The 21,369-nt window shown below is 37.3% G+C and overlaps 1 protein-coding gene across 3 annotated transcripts; it reads left to right on the forward strand.

The window, feature by feature from the left end:
• Positions 1–2,714: 2,714 nt before the first annotated feature.
• Positions 2,715–21,013, forward strand: LOC112005009 (uncharacterized). 3 transcript variants are annotated; one of them, XM_024037251.2, is made up of 16 exons: positions 2,717–3,257; positions 3,900–6,635; positions 8,117–8,567; positions 9,478–9,706; positions 10,659–10,823; positions 11,024–11,296; positions 11,417–11,662; positions 13,342–13,731; positions 13,827–15,179; positions 15,376–15,432; positions 16,959–17,387; positions 18,019–18,242; positions 18,712–18,845; positions 19,538–19,786; positions 19,868–20,046; positions 20,193–21,013. In XM_024037251.2, exons 1-16 carry the CDS (start codon positions 2,879–2,881, stop codon positions 20,277–20,279), a joined length of 7,581 nt encoding a protein of 2,526 aa, XP_023893019.1. In that variant the 5' UTR covers positions 2,717–2,878; the 3' UTR covers positions 20,280–21,013. The 3 variants fall into 3 exon arrangements, with proteins under 3 accessions (XP_065620535.1, XP_023893019.1, XP_023893020.1); XM_024037252.2 differs by having other exon boundaries at positions 3,075–3,257; positions 3,920–6,635; XM_065764463.1 differs by lacking the exon at positions 20,193–21,013 and having other exon boundaries at positions 2,715–3,257; positions 19,872–20,024.
• Positions 21,014–21,369: the final 356 nt, after the last annotated feature.

Here is a 21,369-nt window from a genome sequence, read left to right on the forward strand (position 1 = left end):
CTTCTTCGAAGGTATTGTCTGGACAGAAAGTCACAAGGATCGGAGCATGGACACTGGAATGCAAGTCAGGCTCGTCCTCAGCATCCAAGACAGGAATCACTTGCACTTCCTGAGTCTCCTCATCTTCGAAACGAAACTTATTAATTTCTTCTTCGAGCAAGGAGTTTGAGAAGGCAATCTCTACTCCTACTGTTGCTGCTTCAGGCAGAACCTGTTGGAATGGTTGCACGACCAGTGGAACGTTCTGTTGGAATGGCAGTATGACTGGTGGAAGGTCATCTCGGACTAGAAAGTTGGGTAGTGAAATGTCAATTCGGGCCAGTCGTAGGTCACCTGCTCTTATGACGTGGCCGATTTCTTGGTATATCTCCGAGATGGGTTTGAAGTCCAAAATCAGGTGGATGGCTCACAGTTATTTGTCCTCACTTACAAAGATTTCAGATCTCAGCAAGTAATTGAGAGCTGCAATGTTGGTTAGGCTAAACCTGAGAGTTACTTACCTCTTATCTGCGAAAATGGCCGAGGAGCAAACATGGTTAGAAAATTGAAATCCATCATTAAAGGAAAGCAAAACAAAAAAGAGCAAAACATAGTCAGGGTTAAAGAGTCTAAATAACATAGTCAGGGTTAAAGAGTCTAAATCTCTTGCTAAGGAGCCTAACTCTAAAGTATCCCACTTGGCACTCCCTCTCAGACAGGGCAATGAAGGTCATCATGCCACGTTCCCGAAGCTATCAAATAGTCGTCTTTCATACCCTTGTTAGATTTAGGTAAACAAGATACTAGTCTGACAATGTCAAATCAGGACTTGAGATAATATCCCGCGCTTTTAAAGGAGTGACACTTATACATGTGGACCATATCATGCCAGGTGAGCCGTAGACCCAGATGCTCATTAAGAGCATCAACGCTACCCAAAACCCTAAATAGGTTGGGCGCACACTGGTGGGGGCATATTCTATGGTTGATGACGTAGTCTCGTGTTATCCTACCCATGAGAAGAGTCATTCCTCTTTCTATGAAAGCTATCATAGGGATGATGACTTCCCCCTTTTCTTTGCGTGACACTATTTGTTCCGGGGAACAATATCACAAGACGACTTCCTGTAATATGTGGTATTTATCTTTAAAGGCTTCTATTTTGGCAGGAGAGTCTACTGGGTACTTAAATCTACCCATCTAGAGGAGTTGAAGGGAAACAATTGAAACTGGTAAATGAAGAAATAAGAACTGGAAGGCCGAGGAGAAAAAGAAAAGTTTAAAGAAATAGAAACTTGCAAGAACTAAGATGTATGTTAGTCCCTGAAACCTTGAGAAAGATTTTCAAGGATTTCTTAAAGAAGAGGTGTGGGAAGTTTAGTAACTTAGAGAGACTTGTGAGTTTGAGTGCTTAGGATCTTTGGAGAGCTTGAAGACTTGTGAAATGAGGGAAATGATTCCTCCGGGTGCTTTATATAGAAGGCGAAATTGAGTGGGAGTTATCCCACTCAAAACCCAAGGAGAAATGTCAGCTATTAGATTAGCACCTCACCGTTGGATGTGGGGGACAAAACGTCATCTAAAATAATTGATGACGCCTTGCGGGCTCCGAAGCGTCAGTAGCAATTATGGGACGCGTAAAACGACACTCCCACATATGCAAATCAAAAGGCAAAATAACATTGACACATGAAAAATCAAAACCCCACTTTTCTCCTCGGATGAGAAGGAGAAATTGGAGTTTTGAGGGGCTATTATAGGGGTAAAGGCCCAAATCCGGTATTGGGCCTTGGCCGAGAACACGAGTGATCCGAGGACGATTAAATATTAATAAGTGGTTTAAGCTCATATTTTCATGAGTATGATATTAATAGGAAAGTGGTCCGAGGAGGAATACCTTTTCGGATAGGCCAAACACAGATTTAATGTAGATCATAATGATCAAGGCAACCTTCTAGGAAGTTTCAGTGGCAGGGACGTATATCTCAAGGTAACCAGAGAATGGAAGCTAGGAGATACCTAAGGAAAAATTGCTGCCACCGCATTAAATGCCCTGCAGCTAACTTTCTGGCCACATTTATGTGGAGAAAACCCTTAAATAGTGCTGTCTTGGCTACTGCAACTCACAAAAAGCCAAAGGGGGTGTTAAATGAGACAAACACTCAGGTAGTGACTTGGATGATCAACAAGTAGAAGGCCAAGATCACTAGGAGGGAGATATATAATGTAAGAGACCCCTAAAGGAAGCGGGATTGGAAAATTAAGAAAGAAACACTGTAGCAATCTAGAACTAGACTTGTAATCAAATTTCAGAAGCAATACATAAGAATCAGTCTCCTCGAACTCCGCCAAAGACGTTTTTCCTTAGTGAAAGTTCGTTATTTTCCTTTTTTTGTCATCAAGATCTGTTTATTTGTTACTTAATTCATTAAAACCTAGTTTTCTAACTCATTCTCTACAAATTTATTATTTTGGGCTCTTTGGGTCTAAGTCCATATACTTTTTGGACTAGGAGTTCAAAGCTGGTCCTTACAGCGTCCTTAGAGCATTTGTTAATATAACATTTTAGAAAAATTTTGATAGCATTTTAAGAGAAATATTTTTTTAAAAAATGGTTAAAAAAAACAATTAATTTTTTATTTTGTTTCTCAAAAAATAAAAAATTAATTTTTTACTTTCTTATAAATAGTTTTTTAAAGTGTATCTCAAGCCAACGCTATTACAGAATCAGTAATAAAACTTTTCTCAACAATTACTCCAAAGGAAAGATGGTTTTTAAACATGGGAAGGCAAAAAACGACGACGTAGGCCGTAGTCATAAACCATTCTTCTTCTTCTTCTTCGTCTTATAACAGTCTCTCTCACTCTTTTGTGTCCCTTTATCTCCACTGATCTGATCATGCCCGACCCCGACCAAATGGCAGACCCAATTCCGGGCATGGATCCCACCGACCACCTCCCACTCGCTCTCCTTCCATCGGACCCAATACCACCCGCCCCGACCCGATCCTTCCCACCTGGATCCACCATAGATGTCCTCCCAAACATGTCAGGCTACTCCTGGGTTGCCTACGCGGCCTCCTCAATCCTCGTGATCTCCCATTTCCCTTCCCCCGACGAAACCCTAATCGGCCCCATCTTCCGCCAGCTCCTCCAGCTCTCCTCCTCCGCCATCGCCGCCGTCTCCTGGTCCCCTGTCTCTCCCTCCAATGGCGACCTCGCCGCCGCCGTCGACAACTGTATCCGCCTCTTCCAACATGATTCCGCCACCTCCAAAGGTACCTTTTAAAATTTTGAAAAAAAAAAAACTGAACTACACTATTGATGAATTGCATTTCTAGAGAATTTCATTTTCCCTGAAATATTGAATTCTGTGTCCAGGTTAGTGTGAAGCACTGATTTGTGTGAATTTATTTTATTTTCCATTTCTTTGTTTCAGTCTTTCTTGTTTTGATTTAATTTAATTTTATGTTTACTTTAAGTTATGAGAAATGCTATGTTTGCAACGAATTTTAAGTGGCAGGTGGTTAATGGCTAATACTGATGCGCAAAAAAGTAATTTCAATAGTAGGTTCAAATTAGAACTAATAACAACTTACTGCCTAGGATTTGTTGTGAAAGTTATGGGAAGCAGCACTTCTCGTTAGTTATTACGGGTTCTTAGTTATTCTATTGGTACTTAACATTTGACAACGATGATAATTAATGTTGCACCTTGGATTTTATTTTAAAGGGTATGTATTAGCTATATATAACAATATTTTAAAATAAAGAAAGAAAAGCCTGTTTTTAAATTTACTCTCATAAATGTTGAGTTTTATGGCACCTTGGTTTTATATGAGAGTTGGATCTATTTTTTTTTTCTTTTTCCTTTTGATTTGGATATCTTAAAATGCGAAATTTGTTACTTATATATTCAGGTTCTTTTTGTTGGAGCCAGAATGCAGTACTTGTGCAATCTACAAAGGTGGAGGCAATCCAATGGACGGGCTCCGGAGATGGGATAGTTGCTGGTGGAATTGAGGTGGTTTTGTGGAGAAACAGTGGCAAGTCATGGGAAATTGCTTGGAAGCTTAAAGCAGAGTGTCCTCAAACTCTGGTTTCTGCAACATGGTCGATTGAGGGACCTTTGGCAGCTGCAGCTTATCCTAGTGAACTGCAGACTGAAGAACCGAGGGTTGATGTGGCCAGCAAATGTGTGTTAGTATGTCACATGAAAGGAAAAAATGATTATGCAAAAACTGAGTTGTATCATCCTATGCCTGTTTCATTGATTCAATGGAGGCCATCAACAGGAAGACTTTTGAACAGAGATGTAAAGCGTCCATCAAGACACATACTGCTAACATGCTGCTTAGATGGAACAGTAAGGTTATGGTGTGAGACTGATAATGGAAGGGTCAGAAAAATTGGCAAGGAGACCAATGATCACAGAACCATGAAGCGGTCTTTTTGTGTAGTCGCTGTAATAGAGATAGACCAGGCCTTAAAAGGAACTCTGGGCGTGGATGTATCTGTGTTGTGGGCCACAGAAATTGGTGGTCTTTTAAAATCTGGTGATGGTGTTAATCAATTTTTCCCCGCAGAAGGATCTGAGCATGATGAGGCAGGCAGATGTGAGTGGTTAGTTGGGTTTGGTCCAGGAATGTTGGTATATTTTTGGGCTATTCACTGTCTTGATGACGTCTCCCCGATGAGGTTCCCTCGAGTTACATTGTGGAAGAGACAAGAACTACAGGGATTTGAAGTGGGAGAACTTCGTAGAAGTAGTTTTTCAAATGCTAAAGACAGATTACTTCTTAATAAAGTTTTCATGTCAAGGAATCGCTTGTCTGGTCCACCAATGATCTGCTCTTTGATTCATTTATTACCTTGTGATTCTTTAGTTTGGTTACTGTTAAATACTCAAACATTAAATAAAATGGAGAATACATCTCTTAATAAATCCCAGACAGAGAAGTATTTATCATGTTCTGCTACTGGAATTCTAAATTTAGGAGGTCATGCTGGAAAAATCATACAAGTCGCTGTATATCCTTATAGCGGTGAAGTTGAATTGGCTGTTTCTTTGGATTCTAAGGGATTGCTTCTTTTTTGGTCACTTTCCACCATTTCCAACTGCATATTGGGTCGTCCAACATTGATTCCAACATGGAAACTTTATGGAGAACTTGTAACTAAAGATTCATATTCCAAATATACATGCTTGACGTGGGCACCTTCAGTATTGGACGATGAACTGGTTCTTCTTATGGGACATATTGCTGGAATTGATTGCTTTATAGTTAGAATTTGCCACAATGAAGAAGAAAATATAGAATGTCACTACTTATTCACCGTTCCTTTCACTGGTCATGGTCCATATGAGGATGGTCCCACAAATATCTATTCAAATTCTTTGTCTTCAACTTGCAATAAAACCTTCAAGTATAATAAATTTATGATTTTGGGGATATGGATGAAAGGTTTTTGGGCTCTGTCATGGGAAATTACTCTCCATTCTTTTGATTTATCTGCAAGCTGCTGTGACTGTAATTTTGGCACTAGAGATGCTGCAGAAGGCAGCATGTGGAAATTTGAAAGTGTTTTTGCTGGTAAAAGATATTGTCTTGCTGTGAATCCTAGCTCATCATATTTACCAGATCCTCACTCCCATGATCAGGTTACAAGTTTTGCTGTGGTCTGTCCAGGTAGTCTTACTTTTGAACAACAAAAGGTGACTTCAACTAATGATCCTTCTTGTAGTTATCCTGCATATATTATGGCCACAGGCTGCTCTAATGGTTCTTTAAAACTGTGGAGGAGTAACCTTGCTAGACCCTCAACCCTTCATGTACCATGGCAGCTTGTAGGCATGTTTGTTGCACATCAAGGCCCCATTAGTGCTATATGCTTGTCTGGTTGTGGGCAGAAGATTGCAACCGTCTCTACGGAATGTCATCCAAATTCTGTCAGCACCCTTCATATATGGCACACTGTTCACCTTACAGGAGCAGGAACTTTTATGTTAGAAGATACATTATTCCTTGACAAAGATATAGTTGCTTTAAATTGGTTAACATTAGGAAATGGTCAGTTATTACTTGGAGTTTGCTTGCAGAATGAGTTGAAAGTATATGCTCAGAGGCGTTGTGGTGGTCAGACTTTGTTGAACTCTGGAAAAGCTTTGAAAATGGAGATATGGATTTGCATTGCATTTTCTCATACTATCCCTCCCATTCACGACTTCCTTTGGGGACCCAGGGCTGCAGCTGTGATTATTCACGATACTTACTTCTGTGTATTTAGTCAGTGGTTGTTCCTTGAGCATAAAAAACATCAGGTTGAGTTCCATCTGAATTATAACAAGGAAAATTGCCTCAGTTGTGATGGTAGAACAAATGAGGGCATTCTTTCTGCTGTTTTTACTGATTATGATATTGGTAATTTCAAGGAATTGTCAATCGAAAATGGTAGTGGGGAATGCAAATCTGGGCTGCCTATAAAGATTAGTAAGAATGATTACATATCCAGCAATTTGTTTGTGGAAAAGGTTCCATTGATACTTGGTTCGGGTTCCAAGCTTGGTTTATGGAGCATGCTAGAAGTAGTGGAGAGGTTTGGTGGATCTGTGCCTAGCTATCACCCTGAAGCACTCTTTACGAATATATATTCAGGTATTATGAAGTGGAATTACTTGGTTGAAACTCTGATTTAAGTTCCATTACCTTTTTAAGCTTCAGAATTTAAAAGTTTGACTGAGAAATAAAATAATTGTTATAATTTTTCATCTTAGGTGTAAAGATTAAAAAGCCAGAAACTATAATTCTTGAATCTTCCTTGTCTTGCTGTTATTCATCATTGGTCATATTTTACTTGTGCATAGAACATTTCTTATTCTAAGTGCTGGTAATTTTTGTTGGTGATAATTGCAAAGGAAAGAATGATTGATAAATTAATTGACCTGTTGGCTGCACTTGGGAACTTTGCCTGTCATTTTGTTAACATATTTTAACTATTTCTTTGCCTTTTTTTCAATTATCCTGAGTACTTTCTGTAGTTCTTATCTGATCCTTTGTGATGGGTGAACTTAGTGACTGATATATTGTTTATCAAGTTATCTTTCAAAAGTAATGCTAGAAACACAAAAAAAATTCACTACTTGCTGAAATTGCAAGTTGTGATTGGTGCATCATCACTTTCACATGACTCACAACTCTTATTGTACACCAATCATAACCTGCCATCTCAACAGTTGTGAAAATAGTTGTGCAATTTTTGTGGCATTAGACATTGTATCTTTCAATTTCAGCCTGCCTTCTTATGTCTGTATACTCTGTTTCAAGCAAAAATTAGTTTCTGCCAGTCTTTGGACAGCCTTTCTTGGATGTTAGCATAAATATCATGCTCCCATTAATAAAAAAATCCTTTCAATTGGTTTAAATTAATGTATTCATTTTATTAAACTAATTCTATTTCTTGTGTAGTATGTAGAGTAATATATGTTTTGATGGAGACCAAAACCTAAGCATACTAAATTTTTATTTTTCTTGCTACAAGAATGAAGGATTACACGTGGGTTTGTGAATCCTTCACATTAATGCTCTGTCCTGAAAGAACTTATTCTGATTGGCTGGCTCTCCTTATTCCCAATCTTTTATTCCCGTAAAATTTATCTGTGGTCACATCCTTGCTGATGCAAATGGACAGCCCTTAATTATGTTAGACATGGCAATTAATTTTTTTTTTTTTAATAGGTAATAATATTGTTCAAAGAAATCAACAAGTACACAGGAAGTATTCTAGCTGAAGGTTACACAAGAGTTCTAAAATTACAATGAATGATAAAGTTATGTTAGACATGGTAATTAATCAATCCTCTCTTGCTCAATAGATGGCAGTCTGCTAAAGTTGTAAAAGTTGGAAAATTTTTCCTTGAAGTTATAAATAAGGAGTTTGTGAATGTGTGCATCATGCATTTGTGTTTATGTGTTCTTCATATTCTGTTCTTCATTCTCTTGTGCTAATCACTGGTTCCCATGTAAGACTAGTTTTGGCATTTGTACACCAAATATTGCTTCTTTAGATTAGGATTCTTCAATTAGAATGCATTCCTTTCAATGTATCAATTGAAGCATGTTATCTCTAATGTGTTTAGGTAATTGGAAACGTGCATACATGGCTGTGAGGCATCTTGTTGAATCTCTTACCTCTAATTATGGTTCTAAGATGGAAACTATCTCTGCAAAGTCTAGCGTCACTATCCCACAGATCCTTTTATCAAATTATTTTGAAGGAATTTTTTTGAGAAATTCAACTGATAAAGGATTTCAATGGAGTGGAGATTTGAACTCAACATCGTCACAGTTTCAGAGCAGCACGAACCAATTTGCATTCAATTCTGAGTCTATTGCTTCCAATAATATATTCACTTCCTCTTCCACAAAATCTGAACTCAGTGGCTTTGTTAAGCCTCTTGAGAACTTGTATGAGTTAGCAGCTATAAACAAGAAGGAGAAGATGCAAATTCTTGCAATTATAGATCTTCTTGGTGAAGTTAGTAACCCACACGCTTCTACCTATGAAAGTCTTGATGAACCTGGGCGAAGGTACTTCTGAATCTGATGAATTACATAGTTTCCCATGTCGTTCACATGATGTTTTTTGCTGTACTTTTGCAAGATCTACTTGCCAAAAAATTTATGTTTCAATTGGATCTTTTCTATATAGGTCTATAGTGATATAATGACAATTTTTTAGATAATGTAAAAACCATTAATAAATGTTCATGGATTATTTACTTATACGAAGAAAAAAATATGTCATGAAAGGCTAAAAGGAAATTGAGAATGTGTGATGGAAATTCCCCCCCCCCCCCCCCCACCCAAAAAAAAAAAAGAAGAGAAAAGTAAAACAAGTCTTAGATCACAAGTGAGTTTTTCTAATTTTTTGTTGCTTTAGCATGAGTTATGCCCTCTTAAATCATGACATTGCCACTCTAATTTGGATGTTGGTGCAGTGGCATTTGTTAACTTTTGTGGATTTTACAAGGCACAAATCAAAATGGTTAATTTTGCATGTAGAATGTGTGGTTAATTTTGTAGTGGAATGTGGAATTATATTTCTTCGTTTAATTTTTTGCATGTAGAACACGTGGTTAATTTTGTAGTGGAGTCATTTTATAGAGTGACTAAATTTTATGTTGGCTGTTAACCTATTGTAACCCTCCTCCCTTTTCCAGGCTTGGGACTGGCTGTGAATAAAATATATGACACTAAGCAGAGACCACATGCGGAGTTAAAATAATACATGTGGTCAACCTTGACTAATTTGTTGAGGATCCATATCTGCCCCAAAAAATTTGGGACTATAATTTGGTTGTTGTAGAATGTGTGGTTAATTGCTGACATTATTTTTCATATTTGTCTGCACACACCCCCCCCCCCCCTCCCTGGCCTTTTTTTAGTGAGCATCATGTTCGGATTTTATTTATGGAGTCGTACTTTTTTTTCCCTTCAGGTTTTGGGTGGCATTGAGGTTTCAGCAATTACATTTTTTCCAAAAATTAGGTAGAACAGCATCCGTGGGAGAGTTGGTTGTTGACTCTGGGATGATTGTATGGGCTTACCACTCTGATTGTCAGGAAAATTTATTTGGTGCTGTTCTAGCTAATGAACCATCTTGGCAAGAAATGCGGGCAATGGGAGTTGGATTTTGGTTTACTAATACAACACAATTGCGTTCACGGGTAATGTCTCCAGCTTTTATTATTATTTTTCTTGTTCCATGCACTATTTTAGGAAAATGGCTTAATCTTTAAACAGTAACAGAAAAGGGACTATCCTTTTTACCTGAGTAACATAACCCACCTTTTTTGTTGTTCCTCGGACATTGAAGCAGAACCTTTCTATGGTTTATAATTGGAGAGTATTGAGAATGACTCTCTGCTTGTTGAATTAGAGTAAGTTGGATATTACAATTGATGTATGTCTTGTCAGATGATTCTAATATCCATCTGGTAGACTATAGTTTGGCTTCTTAGCAGTATGTGAATTAGTGTTGTATTACCCAATGCCAGGATTTCCTGTAGCATTTGCAGGATAACTGAATGGACAAGAATATGCTGTTTATCCTGGCTGACAATTTCTGGTTCTGTCTGTTCTGTTTTCTTAGCGTTTATATGCTGGTAACCAAGCCAGTGACGCAAGGGAAAGACATTGATTCACATAAGCTATAAGTGTAGGTGTCTACAAGGCAGTTTTTAATTATCCTCTTACTATTATGGATGTAATCTGTGGCATCTTTATATTTGTTGTCTCTGACTGTCAAACATGCAGTGCTTAGCCTCCCCCTCTGCAGCCCCTTTTTTGGCCACCAATCTTTATTTACGTTAGTAGCAACACCTATTTCTGTAGACAATGTAGTGAGCAGAGTTCTAGTCTGTTTGTGGATCCACTGAATCTGAGATTCTAATTCTTTAGGAGTACTTCAATTAATCCCAACTTTTTTGGGGTTGGCTATGGATCCTCAACAAATTAGTTATGGTTGGCCGCATGTATTCATTTTCTCCATCCTCAACTGGCTAACTAATTCCTCTTTCAAATAAAATTATTTATTTTTTGATTTTTTAAATAAAAGCAGAGTTCTAGTCTGTATCTTTACGCTTTGACATAAATTTAATACAGGTTTTTTCACTGTAGATAGAGAAACTAGCGAGAGTACAATATCTGAAGAAGAAAGATCCTAAGGATTGTGCATTATTATATATAGCATTGAATAGACTCCAAGTGCTGGCTGGCCTTTTTAAAATCAGCAAGGACGAGAAGGATAAGCCCTTGGTGGGTTTTCTTGCACGTAATTTTCAGGTATGGTGTTAACCAATTGATTTATTTGTTGAAATCTAGAGAAAACAATTACAAACAAGGCACTTTTCAATTAGCTTCTGTGGAAGATGTTAATTACCCATCTCTTTCTTTTTCCTCTGTCAGTGTTACTGTGTGGCAATTTAGATAAACAATGAGCTTGTAATTTCACTAATTTTTGTTTGCATTAATTACTGCTACAGGAGGAGAAAAATAAGGCTGCTGCTTTGAAGAATGCTTATGTTTTAATGGGGAGACATCAGCTAGAGCTGGCTGTTGCTTTCTTTTTGCTTGGAGGTGATACATATTCTGCTCTTAGTGTTTGTGTAAAAAACCTTGGGGATGAGCAACTTGCACTAGTAATTTGTCGGCTTGTTGAGGGGCATGGTGGACCATTACAGCACCATCTAATAACAAAGTTTTTGCTTCCATCAGCAATTGAGAAAGGCGACTACTGGCTAGCAAGCCTGCTGGAGGTTTGAGGGATTTGTATATATCATTTTTTTTAAAGGCCATTCTAGTAATCAGCTGCATGTATAAGATCTTCCTGGTTTTGATGATGTCATAACTTACTAGAACCTGTTCTTGATCTGCAGTGGGAACTGGGGAATTACTTGCAGTCATTTTGTATCATGCTTGGTTTCCAGATCAATCCTGTGACTGAAAAGTCTGCACTTTTGTCTAAACATGTTGCCTTTTTGGACCCAAATATTGGTCTTTATTGCCTAGCACTAGCCGCCAGAAATAGCATGAGAAATGCTGTAGGGGAGAAAAATACTGCAGTTCTGGTTAGGTGGGCAACTTTGATGACAGTCACTGCCTTAAAAAGATGTGGGCTTCCTGTAAGTTCAATTTACAGTTCATGCTACTGCAATATGGGCTTATATGTGTGGAATGGTACATAGTGTTTCAGTTATGTTTTATTGAATAATTTGTTTATGTTCAGATTTATTACGTTTATTTATTTAAACCTATTCATGAAATCTTCCACTTTTGCTGCATGACTTTCAACCTACATTTGTGAGACTGTGACGTAGTATAAATTGGGGGATTTGTCTACATGTGCTCATGATGGGTAACGTCTAGGAGGATTTGTGGATCTACAGTTTTAGAAGAAAGGGTTAAGATTCAAAATTGGTTAAATTTTAATGAGTTTTTTTATGGCTATTTGTAAGAGAGAGAATGTAAGGTATTAGGGTTTTGATAGGTGAGAGGAAGGGCTTGACTTTGGAATTGTAAGGAAGAAGGAAAAGAGAGGAATTTAGGGTGTTCACGGGCTGTATGAACAGTACCACAAGAGAGTGAAGAAGAAAAGAGAAGAGAGGGAGGAAAAAGAACAATAAGGCTAGGCCTCAATACTCAACATTGAGCACAAATATATGAGGATTCCTAGTTTGACTAGTAAACTAAAAACCTAATAAGAGATTAACTTGGACCCAAAGAAAATAAAACCTAAGATACTTAGGACCTCTTTGAAAATTCTAGACTCAGTTAAACTACCAAAATACTCTTGATTTGCTGGGATTGCAGGAATTACAATTTTGCTCCTGATTTCAATTGACCATAACTAATAAAATAAAAACCCAAATTTAGATAAAGAACGGTTGATGGATCAGATTAAGTCACAGTTGGTTGGCACTTTATTCACTTGGAACCAGGCCTTCTTTCATTTCCATGAGTGTGGTCCAGATTTGATATCCTTTCCAATAGCATGTATCTCTATTAATTTTTTTTTCTCTTCTTTTCTTGTTTGAGTACTCTGTAGCATACTACCTGTGTACTTGGACCAAGTTTTTTTCTCATCAATAAAAGTTTTTCTTCACTGATAAAAAATAAAATACATACCCAAATTAAAAATTGTTTAAAACTTGAAGACTCTTACCTGGCCCTTTAAAACTACACAAATTTTATTTCAATTGGACTTCACACTTGGGCTCTTGAATAGATGAATTTGCAAAGTAACAACAAATCAATCTTCCACACTGCATCAATCTGTCAATGGAAGGTCAAGATACTAAAAGTTCTTTTGTAGTTACCCACTCATGCTATTCCTATTTGTCCTTTCTATGGATATCTAGTAATTACCATATTTGACATAATCATGCATGTGTCATAATGTACTCAAGATGTGATGCTTGGATGAAGCAATCCATAATGGTTGAAAGTCATACTTCTTTTATTGAATAGAATTTGTGAGAGTGGCATCCTATCCTCACAAATGGATCCTTCAAACAACCATAGTCTATCTAGAAGGGCTTTTGGAGTTAAGATGTCGGTTAAGAACCTAAAAAGCCTGCTGGAAGCTGACCAAAGTTTGGCATATCTAACTTGCTATATACCCCAACACTATACTCCAAAGATTGAAATTGAAATTCTTATAAAATTTCTTATAGTTTGTAGGTATTTTTATCTGTTGAGTTTTCTTTTGTTGGTGACTAATCCAACCTTAGACCCTGTCTATGTGTATATTATCATGTTTCTGATACAGAAATGTAACCAATATTTCTCATATTTGTTGTAGCTTGAGGCTTTGGAGTGCCTTTCTTCTTCCCAGAGTGTACTTGGGAATACAGATGAAGAGAGTAATGATGCTGGAAATTTTGAAATTCCATACAGGATTTTAAAGCCTTCTCCACGTGATTCGTCTAACTGGCTTTCATGTGATGTGGCTTTCCAGCTGGAGTCCCTTGATAAATTAGATTTGGCACTTCCATACTTCTCAAAACTGATGAGAGAGCATCCAAGTTGGCCAGACACCATTATAGGATCTGCTGGAGCTAGTACATGCTCCAAGGAGTATAACATTCATCAACATGATAAATTACTTCAGAACTTCCAGCATAAGTTATATATAGGGCTTGCACAGTTAGAGCAGAGGTGCTCCTTGGTTCCTGCCCATATAATTAGCATGGTATGTTGTCTATGGATTATGATTTTTTTATTTATTATCATATGTGGCATATACTTTCCATTGACTGATTTATTTTTGCTTAATTCCTTTAACAGATGTTAGTCTCACTGTGCAGTCATGGGTTCTTGTTTCTTGGATACGATATATTGCATGGTTATAATTCTCAATATCGGTCACAAGATGAGAGCCATACAGTTGACAGTTTCCTCTTATATCCTCTTCTGCACAAGCCACTTTTGAAGGCTACCCAAGAAATTTCCCTCTTATTTTCACGGTTTATTACTGCCTGCAGTATAAGTTGCTCTCAACCAAAGTCAGGTTATATTGAGAATGATGTGTCTGCTGAAAGTAGGTCTAAGTGTTTAGATGCTTGGGGGTACTTCTTTCAAGGGCTTATATTGTCGTTGTGGAGTTTAAGAGCTAGTTTGAGAATGATTTCCAACTGTGTCACCCAAGATCTCATCAAGAAACCCCTTATTTTCCTTGATTTATTTGAGTATATAGTACATGTTGCATCTGCTTGGCTTCAGAAAAACTCAAGAGTGCTCATTCTGATGGTGCAACCCCTCTTGATCATGTATACTAATGGGCACATGCCAAATGAAGTTGATATGATGAATTTGAAGAAACTACTTCCCCAGATTGCAGAGTTGGGGGCTCAGAATCTATTAATAGATGAGAAAGCAAAGGGCCTTCAGGCTTTAAATAGTGTGCCAGATAAAAAAGCTGTAGATGCTATGCATTCAATTCCAGAAGATGAAAGATGGAAAATTATAGGTGCTTGTTTGTGGCAACACATGGCGAGATTCATGAAACAGAAGCTGGATTTGGTGTTTGATAAAGTTGAAAATAAATTGACTGGCAGTACAACAGAAGTTATCAGGCTGGTCTCATTGAGCTTGGCAGAGTTACTGAAGACCACACTCACAAATCTTTCTTCTTATCATGTAAAACAGGTTGCGTCATTTCTATGGCGTAAAGTAGAGAATGGATTGCCGGTAATGACTCTTATATGGTTAAAAGGATCTAGCCAGCCTCACCCCAGAGTCCCCTATGAGGGTACTGTAAGTGTTGATATCATGAAAAACAAAGATGAGTCTTCAATTTCTGAAATACTGTGGAATATCTGCGTTGATTCTGAGATATTATTTGAAGGCTTTGCACAAGATAATATAAATTTGTCACATTGTTTTGATCATAAACCCTCTAAAGCATGGAGTGATAGATGCATGGGTTTGGGAGTACATGAAACAGAGGAATCTAACACTTATGATGGTATGATTAGCAGTAGTTCTACCAGCAGTGAAGCTGGATCACCAGCTAGAGGGCTATTTCGTAATGGCCCTACTTTTCTAAGTTCCTGGCAGAAAGATACAACGCTTAAAAAGGAGGTTACAACTTTCCAAAACCCTAGAGAAATCTATAAGAGAAATGGGGAGCTTTTGGAGGTATTACTTTCCTTTTTTGTTTTATTATTTGTTATTAAATTTGTCTTTTTTTCACAGTATATATTGATTGTGATAATAAAAGATCTTGGTATTGAATGTATTGAAATATCTAGAGATGGCATGTAGGTTCTGAAAATCACAATTTCATAGCTCTCCTAGTGCATTCTACAGTGACTAAACCTTATTTCTTGAGCAGGCATTGTGTATCAACTCTATTGATGAAGGGCAAGCTGCTCTTGCTAGCAATCGTAAGGTTAGTCTCTGTACACAAACTCTAGCTTGCATTCTGAAGCATTCAATTTGGTAGGCATCTGGTGTACTTATCAAAAAAAAAAAAAAAAAATTGGTGGGCATCTGGTGAAAAATTATATTTTTGTTTCTAAATTGCTCGACTTTGTGTCTGTATGATCTTTGGCTTCCAGCCAGAGGTTATATATTTAAGTTTTGTTAAACTGTCTCAAACAGTGTAGTTGTGTCTATTATACGTATTGCATTCCACATGAACATCTAAATGCTATGTTACTCCTGTTGACATGGACCACTATATATGGACGTGGGCTGCTAGGAAGCACGGACACTTCATTTAGGGTGCTGTACCCGTGTCATACCCATGTCATAACGGTGTCATACTGGTCATTTCATATTATAATTTTCCAAAAATTGCTTGTGTCACCGTGTTGTACCTGTGCTTCCTAGGTGGGCTGGCATGTCTGACAAAAGGTAGAGGAGAACCTTACAGATTCGTCTGTTTTTGGATCCTAAAGTTTCCAATTGACCAATGTATGTTTACAATAAAAAAGAAGTTAAAACCCTGCATCTTTGGGAAAATTATCATATTTGATTGCAGGAGTTGTGTGAACTTTTTTGAGATAGAAAGTAAATTAATTCACAATCTGTTTCCTTGTCTTGTCTTTATCTTTGTTAAATGCAACTCTTTGAAAAAAGAATATTTCATGTACTGCTTGGATGAGTGATCAAACTGGTCTTTCCAATTTTACAAGATAAAATGTTACTGCTTGGATGAGTGATCAAGCTGGTTTTTTTTTTTTTTTTTTGGATAGGTAATAAGACCTTTATTGAAAAAACTGAACACCATGTTCACAATGGTGAACACTCTGATCAAGCTGGTTTTTTCAATGTTACACGATATAATGTTAGCCTTTTCATAATCTGTGCCTTTCATAAATTGTTAATCTTTGTCCTTTATTCCTCCCCCCCCCCCCCCCCCCCAAAAAAAATTATTTACTAGCTGCATCCTGGTAGCCTCTTTTGATAAAGAATTCTGGCCACTCTAAGGACGATATTTATAAGTTCTTTCTCCCTTAAAATGCCAATGATGCACTAATGCAAAGCATCCTGCTGGCACCTTAAAATCTTGGTTCTGTTATTTTAGTTTACTACTCACCTGCTCTATTATTCAGCTTAATGTTGTGCATGAGTGCATCATTAAAGTTTCAACTTTCAAGGGACAAAGAACTTCTAAATGTTGTTCTTAAGAGTGAATTATAGTGGTCAGAACTCAGAATTCTTTTTCTATTTTAGGAAATTGTGTTTTTTATTCAATGTAGTTATAAAAATTACCAAGTCCATCAAAAGCAGGAGTCTAGGGCAGTGTTTATTCATTTTGCTTTTAGCTGCAGTAAATCTCTACAGAAAATAAGTGTTTTGTTGCTACCTTTGTGTTCCTTGATTATATTTTAGCCTTTATGTGTACCTTGCATACTTAGCGCAGAATGATATGCTAAAAAAGTACTAATTGTCAAGTTCTACCTGAATCAGGGCATACTATTTTTTAATTGGGAAGATGGGATGTCTTTTAGTGGTCAGTCAGACTATATCTGGTCAGAAGCTGATTGGCCAAAGAATGGGTGGGCTGGCTGTGAATCAACCCCAGTTCCAACATGTGTATCTCCTGGCGTTGGTCTGGGAAGCAAGAAAGGGTTACACCTTGGGTTGGGTGGAGCAACTGTTGGTACAGGCTCTTTGGCAAAACCTGGCAGGTACTTGACAGGTGGTGGAGCATTTGGGATTCCAGGTTATGCTGGTATTGGTGCCTCTGGCTTAGGTTGGGAGATTCAACAGGACTTTGAGGAGTTTGTTGATCGACCAGCTACTGTGGAGAATGTTTGCACAAGGGCTCTCTCAAGTCATCCCTCTAGACCTTTCTTCTTGGTTGGTTCTAGTAATACACACATTTACTTATGGGAGGTAAGAAACTTTGATACACATTGTAACATTTGCACTGTTTTATCTGGGAATTTTGTGTTAGTTTGCTTTAATTTATGTTCCTGGAATATTCTTGTACATTTTGTGGAGCAAGGGGGAATCCATTTAATATTTTCTACTTATTAGAAAAAAGTGAATCCTGTCAAGGTTGTCATTCTAAAAAATAATCCAATATATTGTCTTTTTAATATAGAATTATCTCTTCCTTGCTTGAGCTTGAATAGATAGTTCTATTGGTCATAGCAAGGGGATTTTCGAGTTGATCATAGCACAGTTGTCTCAGTCTGCATATTTAGTCTTTGAGCTTCTTGCATTAATCATTTGTCTGTTCAGCAGACAGACATAAGGCACTAAGACTCCATGGGAAATAATTTTTTCATGTTGAAGCTTACATGTTATATCAAGCAAACCACGAGGCCATTCTGAGTAGTTTCTATATTCCTACAAAACACCACCAACAAGCTGCAGGCAAAGCTGTAGAAGTGTGGAGTACAAATACAATGAATGGACAAATGTTTGAATCATGCTCTTAAATGAATTTTTGAATTGTCCATGTCTCATTGTTGCTTTTTAGGCATAATGATAAGGCTAATGTATATTGTAATGAGTGCAGTTTGGTAAAGATAAAGCTACTGCAACTTATGGGGTGCTGCCTGCTGCAATTGTCCCTCCACCATATGCTCTTGCATCAATATCAGCTTTACAGTTTGACGACTGTGGACACAGATTTGCTACTGCTGCCTTAGATGGAACCATATGCATATGGCAGCTGGAGGTAGGAGGGAGGAGTAACATTCGTCCTACAGAATCATCTCTTTGCTTCAATACCCATGCGTTGTATGTATTCTATCTCTGTTAGTTTCATGAGGCAATTCAAGTCACTCTTATTTGCAGGAATTCATGTTTTGTAAGAAATGTGTGTTTCTTTCAGGGGTGTTAGGCAAACCACAGAACTGGTACTATTTTAATACAAATTGTACCAATTGAACTAGTGTTCCTTTATATCCAAGTTTGTCTAGACTTAGGTTAGAACCAATTTTGGTGGGAATATTTACGTAAAAATGCCAATTTTAAAACTAGTTTTTGATAGAAATGTGCATGTGAAGACACTAAAATCTAAAAACTCATTTTTGGAGGGGATGATCTTTTGAAAGAAATTTAAAACTTTTTTTTTTTTTTCAAATGGGAATGTAAACTAAAAACAATCCAAACCAGTTATATTGTTTCTAGCTTGCCAGGTTCAAGGACGTGCCAAGCGCCTTCTTGTGTTTTCAAATAGTACTAAATCTATTATTAACATTTGCAGGGATGTCACTTTTATCTCTTCAAGCGGATCAATCATTGCTGCAGCTGGAAATAGCTCCAATGGGGTTAATGTGGTTATATGGGATACATTGGCTCCACCTTCCACCTCTCGAGCTTCCATTATTTGTCATGAAGGTTTTCATTTATGTTTGAATCTGCATTTGATTGCATTACTATTTTTGTCTACCCAACTCTATGGATTTTAGTGAAATGGATATAGAAACATTCAAAGTAGGAAAAAAATGTACAAATTCATTATGTGATTATACTCGCACAAGGAAAAGCAGGCATTTACGTTAAGATTGTTTATTTGTCTTATCCTGACAATAAGGTGATTTCTTGGTGGTGACATAATCATTACAAAAAATGTTGACACAATAAAATTGTCTAATTATGTCAGTACAGACGATTAATGCTGGCAATTATGAACAATGTAAGGTGAAATTTGATGTTACCGAATCAGGAATTTAGACAAGGAATATGTTAATTTACTTGCTCTGTCTCTCATATTCTTTTTTCTTTTTTTCTTTTTCAGTTTACTACAATAAGAATTCTTTCTATCCTATATATATAAAAGATGATCCAGGTTTTGACAGAATTGTTAGTGAAAGTTTAAAGTTAAAATCATATACAATAACATGCATCAGAACTGGTACATTAAAATCACCCCCCCCCCCCCCACCCCAACAAAATCTTTTTTTAGGTGGTCTTGCCATATTTATTGTCCAGTAGGTTGCCATTTCAGATGTGATTATTTTATGTATACATTAAATTGGTAAATTTTCTCTTGCCTGCTGTAGTACTAACAATTCCCTTCTCTTGTGAAGGTGGTGCCCGCTCCCTTTCTGTGTTTGATAATGACATAGGAAGTGGTTCTGTTTCTCCTCTTATTTTGACTGGTGGTAAAGATGGTGATGTTGGACTCCATGACTTCCGGTACATTGCTACTGGTAGGACTAAAAGACACAGGCACCCTGATAATGGTGAACAAAGCATTACATCTTCAAGTATTGACATGCGAACAGGGGACCAGAATCGAAATGGGATGCTTTGGTATATACCAAAGGCTCACTTAGGTACATTTATTTCTTTTTTATGTGATAACAAGTTATGCATGATGCTTTAAATCTAATTTTTTTTAATCAAATGGTCTGAAGGAAGTATCACCAAAATATCTACCATCCCAAATACTAGTTTGTTCTTAACTGGAAGCAAAGATGGAGATGTCAAACTTTGGGATGCCAAAAGAGCTAAGTTAGTATATCACTGGTCGAAATTGCATGAAAGACACACCTTTCTGCAACCAAGCTCTCGAGGCTATGGCGGAGTTGTTCGGGTACCCATTTGCTCTTGCAATCATTTTAAACTTCAGAATTAATATCTAAGTTTGTTAACATAACATAGAGTTTGGTTTGGTTGCGGGAAGAAATTTCTTTTAGATGTATCCCTGTACTAAAGCAAAAACATATTCATATGTAACAGGCTGCTGTTACGGATATACAAGTTTTTTCACATGGTTTTCTTACATGCGGTGGAGATGGCACTGTAAAGCTGGTAGATCTCAAGTAGTAGCAACATGGGACACAAGGAATTCTAAGCCCAAGATGTCTCTGCTCATGGGAACTATATTTGCCCATTGATACCGTAAATTTTTGAATTCCATATAAAATGGTTAGTAGGGGAAGGCGAAGGTCAGTGCAATTTTCCATGCTGCTCATTCTGGTGCTTAATTCACATATCTTTACACGGTCAGCAATGCATACATCTTTCTGTACCCTTCATTTTTGAAAAAACTCGGTGTGAGAGCCTCAGATGCACCCAGCCTTTTGTGTAGTTCCTTCAGACTCCATTAGGAAGTGGAAAACTCATCTCCTTTTTGGTAAAACCCTTCCTTGTCTCTCATCCAACGGTTTTTGCCTGGGTAAAACAGTGTAAATGAAGGCCACTGTAGTAATTCATGTAGCCCCTTCCGGAGCCAACAAAAAACCTCTTTCCTATTATATGCCCTGATTGAAAGGAATAAATATTGACAAAAAATTTCTGAAGGAAAGATACCATTCAGGATACCTGGGTTAAGTGAAGAAATTTGTGCTGAGTATATACTGTTCACTGCTCTTCTTATTCTGCAGTTTAAGCTATTATGAAGGACAATAGAGACTTCCAATTTTTGTATAAATATATCTTCCAGCTATGTAATTTTGCATGTATACGTTTGAAGAAACATACAAAATTGACCTTTTATGGTCCAAATCTGTTGGATTCTATAATTTTTTGAGTAAATAAACATTTGTAATTCTCTCAAACACTGCTTCTGGTGATTATTTCTTTCTTCTCTGGTTTATTACCACTTGCTATTTATTGGTCATTGTAATTGGCAAAATAAAATTTAGATTTCTCTTATCTTTTCTTGTGTTCTAAGATATATATACACTCAAACCCCTCCACCACGGCCCCCTGGTTCCTTTTACCTTCAGAACACTAGTCAAAATACAACCAAAAGCTTTTGAGGCTATTCCTTTGGAGGTGGAGGCAAAATCTTTTGAGGATGGCTTACAGTTTGCAAAGGATGTGGGGTTACGAAAGTTTATTTTGGAAGGTGACTCTCTTAATGTCTATTGCGCTCTTGCTAATCTTTCTCCTCCTTTAGCTTCTGTTGGAC

The sequence above is a fragment of the Quercus suber genome, unplaced genomic scaffold (assembly GCF_002906115.3).
Source record: "Quercus suber isolate HL8 unplaced genomic scaffold, Cork oak 2.0 scaffold_563, whole genome shotgun sequence".
Lineage (NCBI taxonomy): Eukaryota > Viridiplantae > Streptophyta > Magnoliopsida > Fagales > Fagaceae > Quercus > Quercus suber.